Source organism: Primulina tabacum, chromosome 3, assembly GCF_025594145.1.
Source record: "Primulina tabacum isolate GXHZ01 chromosome 3, ASM2559414v2, whole genome shotgun sequence".
NCBI lineage: Eukaryota > Viridiplantae > Streptophyta > Magnoliopsida > Lamiales > Gesneriaceae > Primulina > Primulina tabacum.
Window position 1 is genome coordinate 30988825 of NC_134552.1, and position 12557 is coordinate 31001381.

The 12557-nt window shown below is 35.3% G+C and overlaps 1 protein-coding gene across 1 annotated transcript; it reads right to left on the reverse strand.

The window, feature by feature from the left end:
* Positions 1-7182: 7182 nt before the first annotated feature.
* LOC142538656 (uncharacterized) lies at positions 7183-8294 on the reverse strand. Its single transcript, XM_075643965.1, has 2 exons — positions 8189-8294; positions 7183-7601 (listed from the first exon to the last, which is right to left on the reverse strand). Exons 1-2 carry the CDS (start codon positions 8292-8294, stop codon positions 7183-7185), a joined length of 525 nt encoding a protein of 174 aa, XP_075500080.1.
* Between the last annotated feature and the right edge of the window lie 4263 nt (positions 8295-12557).

Here is a 12557-nt window from a genome sequence, read left to right on the forward strand (position 1 = left end):
GATTTTAACTCGCCTAGATTGAGTTCTTGATAAACTGAATATGGAAGTAAATTCACACTAGCTCCAAGATCAAGCAAGGCTTTTTTAATCTTTCGTTCTCCAATAATACATGAAATAGTAGGACAACCAGGGTCTTTGTATTTCGAAGTATTATTATTTTGAATGATTGCACTTACTTGTTCGGCTAAAAATGCTTTCTTTTTCACATTCAATTTTCTTTCCACAGTGCACAAGTCTTTCAAAAATTTGGCATATGATGGTACCTGTTTTATTGCATCTAATAAAGGAATATTAACTTTTACTTGTTTAAAAATATCATATATATCAGAATTCAAATTTGATTTATTGTATTTTTCAATGCATGAGGGAATGGTGGTGACACTGTTTGTTGAACATCTTATTCGCAAGTTATGGGTTCCACTTCCTTACCCTTTGGAGTTGATTTATCATCATCTTCAGAAGGTTCAAGAATGGATTTTTCCACAACCTTACCACTTCGAAGGGTAATAACAGATTTTACCTGATCCATCGATTGAGTTCCAGAAGTTCCAGTTTGTGAATGATGATCCTTGGGATTAGGCAGAGGTTGTGAAGGAAATTTATCTTTTTCATGAACATTAAGTGCAGATACAAATTTAGCAAGAGTATCTTTCGAATCTGTCATGGTTTGAGCAGTTTGAGTATTGATAGACTCTTGCTTTGCAATGAAAGAATTCAATGTATCTTCCAAATTTCTTTTAGCTGGAGGAACATAAGGTGCATAATTTTGAAAATTTTGTTGATTTTGGAAATGTGGTTGTGAAAATTGTGCAGCATTATCATTCCTCCAACTAAAATTTGGATGATTTCGCCAACCTGGATTGTAATTTTGAGAAAATGGTTCAAAATTTGGCCTTTTGAAATTGTTCAAAACATTGGCTTGTTCATGGAGACATTCTTTAAAAGAGGGCAAAGTGGGACAATCTTTTGTAAAATGATCACTTGTATCACCGATGTGACACACAATTTCTTGAACAGATTTTAATTGACCATTCTTTTTCAATTCAAGTGCCTCAACTTTTCATGCCAAAGAGGTAAATCTAGCTTGAAGATCATGTTCATCTTTGAGAGTGTACATACCTCCACCAGATGTAGGAGATTGAATCTTGTTTGATGGTTCGATTGTACCTATAGTGTCCCAATTTTGAGCATTTTCAGCTAATGAATCGAGATACTCAATTGCCTCATTTGGATCTTTATCTTCAAATGTTCCATTACACATAAATTCAACCATTTGCCTATCTTTAGGTGTTAAGCCTTCATAAAATTGAGAAACAACTCTCCAAATTTCAAAACCATGATGTGGACAAAGATTAAGCAATTCTTTGTATCTATCCCAACACTGATAAAAAGTTTCTTCTTGTTTTTGAGTGAAAGTGATGATTTGCCTTTTGAAAGAATTTGTTCTATGAGATGGAAAAAACTTTTTCAAAAAATTGTTGTTGCAATTCATCCCAAGTTCGAATGGATCCCGATCTAAGATTTTGTAGCCAAGTTTTAGCTTTATCTTTTAAAGAAAAAGGAAAAAGCTTAAGTCGAATGGTGTTCATGCTACAATTTAGATCATTATATGTGTTGCACACTTCTTCAAACTCTCGTAAATGCATGTATGGATTTTCAGAATCTAAGCCATGAAAATTGGGTAAAAGTTGGATAATACCAGGATTAAAATTGAAATGAGATGCATCAGGGGGAAAAACTAGACATGAAGGTGCACTAGTACGTGTAGGATTCATGTAATCTCTAAGTGTTCTTCGTCTATCATGATCATTTTGAGATTGAATTTCATCTTCATTTTCTTAGGTAGGTTCTTCCGCCATGTTTTGTAAAAATAAAGGGTTATTTCGAATGAGTCGACCACTAAGTGTACGTGACCAAATGCTCATGCAAATGCAAATGCAAAAGAATAAAACACACAAAAGCAATAAAAATTCAAATAAAGAAAAATAAACTATAAAAAAATTAAATAGACTTGAAATTAAATTATACTTCCCCGGCAACGGCGCCAAAAACTTGTTGCGACTTTGATTGTTGCACTCCCAAGAGCAGGTTGTCCACAAGTAGTATAATTCGGTGAGTCCGAATATCGTATCCACAGGGAAGCTAAGGTAATTACAAGTCCACTACAATGTCTTTTTGTTTTGTTTTTGTTTTTGTTTCTTTTTAATTTTAATTGTTTGAATCTTTAATGGGTAAATTTTAATTGTTCAAATTTTAATTTAAGTAGTTGAGATTAAAGGATCCACTCTTGGTATTTCAATAAAGTTAACATTAACGAACATTATTGAAATCCACTTAATAAAATGGTTCCAATATATTAAATAATCATATTTATATTATGTTATATATTATTATCTTATAAGTATATAATATATACCAAAACTTATAAATGTGGTCAAGTATTTATTGTGTTATATAAATTTGTAAACACTGAATCAAGGTTCCCACTTTAAATGGTTGGTAAAACAAAACTAACATTTAAATGGTACCAAGAAATTAATATTATGATATATTTATATATAGTAAATCAAGGTTCCCACTTTAAATGGTTGGTAAAACCAAACAAACATTTAAATGGTTCCAAGAATTTAATATTATAATATATTCATATATAATAAATCAAGGCATCCACTTTAAATGGTTGGTAACACCAAACTAACATTTAAATGGTTCCAAGAATTTAGTGTAACATATAGCAACAATAAATCAAAACTCCCACATATAAGTAGGGTATAAAAATGCTTAAAGAAATAAATAATGATTAAATAATATAAAACATAGATTCTTACTTTTTAGTAACCTTATTATCATTCCAAGAGTTTCACATTTTCATCTCAACTTTAGGAAGTTAGCTATTCATTATTCAAAGTGTAAAACTTTGAACATGAAATTAACATGCTAATTATATTTAAATGAAGAAATAAAAGAAAAATATAGAGAGAAATATTATGAACTCAAAGGTTTGTTCATAGAATGAGAGATATCTCAATACATTACAATGCACCCCTATTTATAGCCAAATTTGGGGAGACAACCACAAATAAAATATTATTTTTTTACACAAAAGTCTTCATTGGTGTTCCAAGATATTATATTATATTACACATCACTTTTGAAAATCTTCTTCTTGGAATTTGCTTCTTCACATAAAAAGAAACATGTGGATAATTGAGTTGTCTAGTTGTGGTATTTTTTTCAAATCATTTGACCAAGTAATTTGAGAGATATGGTCAAAATACTAGAGCATGGTAAAATAGCCACTCCTTTGGTAACTTTATTTGTTGCTTAATTTGATCCCAATTGTGAGAGGATTTTTATCTCATGCTTGACACCAATATTGTAGATATTAACATCAACTTTCTACAGGCTCTAAGAATCATCTTAATCCCATTTGCAACGCCAAGTTTATTCTTGTTTTATCGAACCTGTAAAAAATAGTAAAAACTTGTAATTACATAACAACTTATATTTTATACAATTTATTATAAAACATATAATATTTAAACATTTAATAAAACAAAAACTATATATTTATATTATAAAACATTTAATTAATATACAATTTTTATGTTTATCACACTTCTGTCACAAGATTACTCGTCTAATACCTGCTGTCTATAAATCAAGAGAACTAGTACATCAATCAAATCAGTACAATAAGGTAAAGTATGTGATTTAGGGAAACTCGAGCCAAACCTCACTCGAGTTGTGCAATCCCAACTCAACATTAATTTATACCTTTATCTTCTCGGTCCGACGAAGACGAAGTATCGAAATCAACTCTGTCCATACCCAATCTGATAATGACAATCGAATAGATACAATATCAGTACATAACTCAGTTCAAAATCTGTTCTGATCAATACTCAAATCAAAACATAATCGGATCAATGCCAATCGACATACGATACCACAATACAATATCAACCAATACCGAATCTGATCAATATCAATTTACGGATGTTTCGACGGTATAACAATACAGTCTCGATAACCCCGTCAATTCCAACACCACAGATATAATACCACGAGACATGATCGATATCGATACAACGCATAATCTCAGCAATAACAGATTATAATCTCAAATCTGTACAATCTTAGTCATATCATTTCAGAAAATCATAACAATTATATACACAATCTGTTCTTCGATCTGACTTCGATTATACAATATCTGATATCGCAATAACAACATATATGGATTATATCTGATTCTGGCAGTATCATAATTTCAAGACATATCAAAACGTAGTAAAAATTACGCCCAATTGAAGCCTGCGTCGATAGAAACACAGTACTGAAGTCGGATTCAAAATCGGACGGACGGATCGTTCACAAATCACAAATCTATACACTAAAAGGCGTAAGGATTTCTTAGAGAAAATCCTCGACTCCTCCTTATAAATTCTGAAAAAGGAAACTTATATATATCTCATGCATGTAAAGATACGTGTCCCCTTCTCCTTGATTTTTAGTCGGCGCTCGGGCGGTTATAAACTACCGCTCGGGCGCCGAACACTCTGCCCGGTACTCGGCTTGTTATCCATTGGCGCTCGGGCGGTAATTTTCTACCACTCGGGCGCCACAGGTTCTGCCCGAATGGTATTCTTATTGAACACTGGCGCTAGGGCAGTCATTTCCTACCGCTCGGGCGCCAATAGTTCTGTCCAAACATTGTACTTTTCATATGTTTTGCCCAGTCTGGTCTCGGAATGGCCCGGCTATAATCACCTCAGTTCATAATCAATAAATCATCTCAGATTACAATAGTCAAATTCTCGGGCATTACAAGTAATCATCATGGCAGTGCCCTATTTGCTGTTTTATATGCTAATATGATTATGTAACATGTTTATGAATTTTTACATGTTGAAATATGATTTTTAAATGTCATGGATTATTAAGGGTTAAAGTGGACATTTAAAAGATATGTTGCATGCTTGGTTTCAAATTAAAAATGATATTATGCATGTTTTTATAAAGTGATGATAACATGTTGAAGGACGTGAAGGGATTGTGACTACTACATGTTTGAAATATCGTGCGAGTTATGGTCCCAGTTGGAGCCCGACGACCGTGTTTCCTTGGATACGGATATGAATACTAATACGAATATGAATATGTTAATACGTAGGCCAGGGCTCAGTTGACCGGTGAGAGTGTTGCTGGTGTCCCCCGCTGCCCATTACTGTGGTTTTTTTTAGATGGATCCATCGCCCAATACGATCAAGAATACAAGTCACAATCACGATCTGAATTCAACAAACATGAACATGAATATGGATACGAATATGGATATGAATATGAATATGTTTATGTGATATGATTATGATTTTGAAAATGTTTAAGTTTAAAGTTTATGCATCATTAAGAAAATTATATTTTAAGTACAAGTATTTTTCACTGTTATATGTTAACTGTATTACGTATTACTTGTTATCAAAGATGGGACGTGTTGAGTCTTTAGACTCACTAGGTGTGTATGATGCAGGTGATATAAATAACTATGATATTGGAGGTCTTGACGAGTGACTTTCTGGACTGTCGGTGCACATAACCCGAGGACCAGCGCTTCTATTTCCGCATTTAAGTTTATGATTTTAAGTTAAGATTTTTACGCCATTTTATCTATGCTTTTTGAGAGATTTTGAGAGGTTTAGTATGGGCCACACTTTTCAACATTTGTTGCTTTTTAGATTTGGTAAAACAATTTACGATTTCATGTTTGACTATTCCCCTTAGATTTTCAAGTACTAGTTGGATGTTTTATTTTAAAAATGGTGCAAAAAGTATTTTATGCATTTGCATATGTATGGGCCGAAAATGGGAAAAAAAAATTAGTATTTTTTAATAAAACGAATAAGCAGACGTTTCATTTATGATCCGTAAATATCTTGGATTTCTAACCATAAAAGTAATTCCTCAAAATTTTCAAAGCGAAAATGACTGCTGCAAGCTCTAGATAATACGTCGGATAATTCTTTTCGTGTATTTTCAATTGACTTGATGTATATGCTATAACTCGATCATTTTGCATGAGAACGGCACCAATCCAAGTTTTGAGGCGTCAGTAAATACCACATATTCCCCTTGCTTTGTTGGCATAGCTAAAATTGGAGCTGTAGTGAGTGCTTGCTTCAACTTATTGAAGCTATTTTGACACTCCGGTCCCCATATAAATTTCACATTTTTCTTTGTCAATGAAGTCAAGGGTACTGCAATGGATGAAAAACCTATGAACTTGCGATAGTAGCCGGCTAAGCCCAAGAAACTGCGTATTTTCGTCACATTTTTATTTGTAGAACACTGTTTAACTGACTCGACCTTAGATGGGTCGACCTCTACTCCCTCTTTTGACATGATGTGGTCTAAAAATACCACCCTTTCTAGCCAAAACTCGCACTTGCTGAACTCTTCATATAATTTTCGATCTCGTAAAACTTGCAAGGTCGTCCTCAAGTGTTGATCATGCTCCTCAAATCTCTTGGAATAGATTAGGATTTCATCAATGAAAACAATAATGAACTGATCGAGATATGGCTGAAATACGCGCCTCATGAGATCCATGAAGATCGCTGGAGCTTTAGTCAATCCAAAAGGCATCAGTAGAAACTCATAATGCACATAACGTGTTCTAAAAGCCATCTTGTGTACATCCGATTCCTTTACCCTCAATTGGTGATATCCAGGCCTAAGATCTATCTTTGAAAATATCGAAATTCTTTGCAATTTATAAAATAAATCCTCAATTCGGGGCAATGGATACTTATTCTTCACTGTCACTCTATTTAGCTCCCTATAGTCGATGCATAACGTCATAGTTCCATCCTTCTTTTTAACAAATAACACCGAAGCGCCTCATGGGGAGAAACTAGGGTGAATAAATCTTTTGTCTAACAGATCTTGAATTTTTTCCTTTAATTCCTTCATTTCAGCTGGTGCTAATCGATATAGTGCCTTAGAGATTGGCACTGTACCGGGCATCAACTCAATAGAAAATTCTACTTCTCTTTCAGGTGGGATACCAGAAACATCATCGGAGGATATGTCCGAGATATCCTTAACTACCTCCACATCCTCAATAGATCAACCGTCAATGTCGGGTGATGATATAATACTAACAAGGAAACTTTGGCAACCCTATTGAATAAGCTTATTCGCACGTATGCATGAAATAATATGCGGCATTTGTTTGTTTTGTTCCGCCTCAAAGATAAATGCTTTCCCATTTGGTGGTCTAATAGATACTGTCCTCCGTCGAAAATCAATAGTGGCCCCATTCAATGTAAGCCAATCCATGCCCAAAATAATATCGAACTCGAGAATAGGCAGTACTATAAGGTTTGCTCGTATAACATTCTTTTGCAATTTAAGTTCCACATCCTTAATGACGCCACTAGAAACAATGTGTTTGCCAGAAGACACTGTAACTCTGAATTCCGACTCCACGACTATTAGTAAGATTCCCAATATCTTCAGGAAGGATTCAGATATGAAACAATACGTAGCTCCATAATCTAGTAAAGCGTAGGTAGCTATTCCCGCTAGCAATATTCGTCCTGGTAAAATTTGTATTATTATCGATTGCGGCCATAAAGTTTATAAATTTATATCATCTAAGCCCTTCTAATTTCTCATATTAGCATTTCAATTCCTTAATTTTTAAAAATTTACCAATTGACCCCCTTAAAGTTTGAAATTTGTTATTTTAGTCCTAGGAGATTTCAAAATTTCCAATTAACCCCTTAAGCTTCTTAAATTGCTAAATGACCCCTTAAGTTTTGAATTTTGCATTTAAGCCCTAGGAATTTCGAAATTTTCAAATTTTTCCTCAAAATTTTTCGGAAATTTCAATCTAGTCCCTTAGGTTATCGAAATTACTAGTGGCCCCTACAATTCGAATTTTTCATTTTAGCCCTTGGAAATTTCGAGTCCCCATTTTTTTTTTAATTTTAAATTTGGCCACTAGAATTTTGATCTTCTACAATTTGGTCCAAATAACTAGTGTTTGCAAGAATTCAGTTTCTTAAACCCTAGAACCTGCAATTCAAAGTCTTCAAGTTCAATGCATCTCGATTTAATTCTAGCATACATTCTTTTATCTTAAGCAGTAAAGCAATATAAAATGCTTACATAGTCGGAGTACCTATAATAAGCGTAGTGTCTTGCTCTGCTTGTTCAGCTTGCATCACATATGCCCTTCCAGTTGTAGGTTGCTTGATCTTTGGGCAATCGCTAGCCTTGTGTCCCATCTCTCCGCATTTGTAGGTGCCCCACATGCACTTTCCGCAATGATGATGATTGCACTCCTTCAACTGTGGCTTCTCAGTAGTCTTCAAAACATTTTCTTTTGGTGGTTGTTCTTGTGGTTTCGGCTATCCCGGTCGCTTCGGCATTCCCCTATAAGGATTCTTGTTATGCTGACTATCTTGTTGGGCGCAATTCCTCTTATGCTGCATCTCCCAATCAATATCCTTCAGTGACTGCACAGATCGAAAGCCTTTGGAAACAGTAGTATTTTAATCGATAGGATCAGTGAACATCACATCGTGACGGATCGTGGGCCTCAGTCCATCAAGGAAGTGTCGTAATTTCTCCGCCGCATCATTCGCAATCAAGGGCACAAAATGCCTACCCCTATCAAACTTTTGTACGAACTAGGAAATAGATAAATCCCCCTGGCGGAGGCTCATGAACTCCCTCTTAAGCCTAGAATGGACGCTAGAAGTAAAATATCGTAGAATACCCTCTTGAAGTCCTCCCAAGTCAATGTCGCTAGATTCACTCCTCACTCCGCTCCCTCCCACCATATGGAAACGTCGCCCTTCAACAGATAGATGGTCATCAAACTCGATCAGCATCCGCCATATCCATGTAACGAAAGAAAAACTCCAAAGATCGAATCCATCCCTCAGCAACGAATGGATCCGCAGTGCCAGAGAAATCCTCGGGGTTCATCTTCCTAAAACGCTCGTAGACTAACTCCAATCGAACCCTCGTAGCATTTCCAACATGCCGCTCTATTTACTGCACCATGTCCTCTAGTACACAAGCACTGACACCTTGATTAGGAGGTGGCTGTGGAATCTCCTCCTCATGTTCAATATCAATACCACTACAAAGAGCTTGTCTAGGAGGCATCTCTGTAAAAGTCGTCCCAACCACGTAACCAACATGCACTTAATATTTAAAATATCATGTACCTAACCTCTATATTATTCATCATGAAAGCTTTAAAATAACTTCAGCATATAAAATATAAAGTAGTAAAAACCCACATACTTGATGCGTGACTTCTTGAGCTTTTCGGAATTGCAATAACACAACCCTTTGGGGATCCTTGGCTCTGATACCAACTGAAACGTCCTATAATCATACTCTAATGGCAGCGTGTCCTTAGCAATCATAACATTAAATAAACAATCATCAAAAAATCAAAACTTTGAAAATAATCGTTATATCGTTAAACCCATCAAACGTAAATATTTTTCATTCAAAATAATTCAAACATGCATAATATTGTTTGAATGGTGCGTCAAAGGGATTTAGATACATTCATTTTCATTTTAGATAGCCCGAAAATACGATTGTTGGCTTGGGGTGCGAGGAAGAATGTACGGGTGACGAAGACTCCTTGTTTTCTCCTCTCCAATTTTCGAAAATAAGTGTCTAATGTGTTTTCGGCTTCTAGGGGTGCTAGAAGACCAAGATTTTTATTTTTATAGATTTTAATTTGTATGATAACGTGAAAGAGGATCGGTTATGGTGCCCAGATGCGCAACGGAATTTTCGAAAAATCATATTTTTCAAGGAAGAAAAACCGAGCACCCACTAGTGTGTTTAGAAAATACCAAAACTACAAAATGTCATACATAGAGTTTTTAGAATTTCTTACCTATCAATCATAAGGTGAGACGTCTTGCCCTTTTTATTGCTTTAAAAGTACTAGAAATTTTTTTTTATAAACACTCAATTTTCGGCCATACACATAAACCTCATGAAAATATTTTTATAAAATATTTTGCCCCTTAAAATAAATCATCAACCAACTAGCATTTTAAAAATCAAGTGAAATAATCATTAAAACTGATACCGTCTTCTGTTTACCAAACCTAAAAAGCAATAATTTGAAAATTAAAGCCCATACTAAACCTCTCAAAAATCCCTCAAAAGCATAAATAAATAGTCTTAAAAATCTTTATCTTAAATCATGAATCATAAACGTAAATGCGGAAAAATAGAAGCGCTGGTCCTCGGGTTGTGTGCGCTATCAGTCCAGTCAAATCATCCGTCAAGTCTTCCCTCAACCTCACCTGCATCCATCACACCTAGTGAGTCTAAAGACTCAACACACCATAATCTTTATAACAAGTAATACGTAATACAGTCAACATATAACGGTGAAAAATACTTGTACTTAAAATATCATTTTCGTGAAGATGCAAAAACTTCAAACATGACCATTTTCATAAATATTTTCATGATGCATAAACTTTAAATAGAAACATTTTCATAATGATGCATCAACTTAAGCATAAACATTTTCATGACATGCAAACATGAATTTCCTTTTTCCTCAACATGACATGACATAAAACCTTTAACATGATCATGAACATTTTCCTTTTCCTTTGTTGAATTCAGATCGTTAATTGTGACTTTCCTCAACATGACATGAAAATCGATGGATCCATCTACATGAAACCGCAGTACTGGGCGGCGGGGACATCAGCGACACTCTCACCGGTCAACTGAGCCTTGGCCTACCATGATCGAATAGAAATACGATCGTTGGGGACTCCCTCTGGGGCCTTTTTCCATAAATGGGCTCCCTCTGGGGCCTTTTCCCCTCATGATATTCCCATTCTTACCGTTACCACAAAACCTTACCACATAACCGTTACCACATATTCGCAATGATGGAAACACGATCGTCGGGCTCCCACTGAGACCATAACCCTCACGACGTCGCCACCATTAACGAATTAGTCACAATCACTTCACTTCCTTCAATATTTACATTCTCATCACTTTATAAAAATCATGCATAACATAACATTTTGTTTTTGAAACCAAACATGCAATATGTCTTTTAATTGTCTTCCTTAAATCATAAAATCCCTTAAACATTTTAAAATCATAATTTAATCATGAACATTTCATAAACATTTAAAAATTATCATAATATCATAAAAACAGCATTTAGGGCACTTCCATGACGTTTACTAATTTTTAGGTGTAAAAAGACCGTTTTACCCATGGGCTCGACATTTTACGTTTTCGACTTTTTTCTTGATTTCATGACTCTAACATGTCCCAAATAATTATTTAAGCTTACATGAATTTTCTCATATGTTTATTTACCTGAATTCGATGACTTTTAAATTAATCTTTAAATGTGACGTATTAATGCGTTTTAATCCCGAATTAAACCAAACCTTAATATAAAATTCCTAAATCAAAAATTTAGACTTATAATAATTATTTAAGCTTAAATATAATTTTTCATAATTTTATAAAGCTTAAACTAGGTGTTTCTCAATTCGTTTTTAAACTTAGACGTACTTCCCGGTTTTGACTCGTATGGACTCGAAACTTCTCCAAACCTTACCAAACTTTAACCAAAGCGTCCTAAAACATAACTAAGCCTTATTGAACTCAATTCAAGCCCACAAAATCCCTGGAACCCGCCCCTACAGCTGCTGATATTTCTGCATGGGTGTTCTAGTCCTATTAGGACTCTAACTCCTCCTATTTTGGTTCCAGCCCTTAATCAATTAATCCAGACCCTGTTAGACACTCCTAGAACCCTACCTGAACCCTCTAAGACCCTCTGAGATCAGTCCTCATGAGCCATGCACGAAGACGTGCTTGGTTCTCTTCCTTGCGCTCGGCCGCGGCTAGCCTCTCGGGTTCCTCCACCGTGCGGTCCCTTACTCAGTTGCTTCCTACCCTCGCACAAACACTTTAGGACCCTCGTACCCTCCCCTTAAGTCTCTTGGTCGCGATCTTAACAGCAGCAAGCCGCCGAGAGTCCTAATGAACCCTAGCCGAAGAGTCCCAACCCACTAGGACTCTAAATTTTCGTTTCTTATGATACATGGTCCTGTCCAGCCCTTGATCATGCCCTTAAGGACTCTAAATCCAGTGGAAAAACTTCCCCTATGAAGCTCCTAACATGGCAGCCCCTTAATGCAAAGTCATCAAAAGTTTGGATCATGAAAACATGAGTTTTTTGACATGATATGGACTAAAAACGAAAATAAGTAAAAGATCAACATATTTTCCATGCAAACATAATTAAAACATGTAATATGGTGCGATAGAAGAGAAAAAAAAGATTTATGGCGTGCCTTTGCGTTTTTAACGCACGAATATCCGTTGACGAAGCGAAGAACGGCGACGAGAAACCTTGGGTGAATTTTCCTTCAATTTCAAAACTTCCCTTTTGCTTGTTTTGGTGTGTGCCGTGGGTTTGTGGGGTTGGCGGAGAGTTTTTCAGAAAATAAATTGAG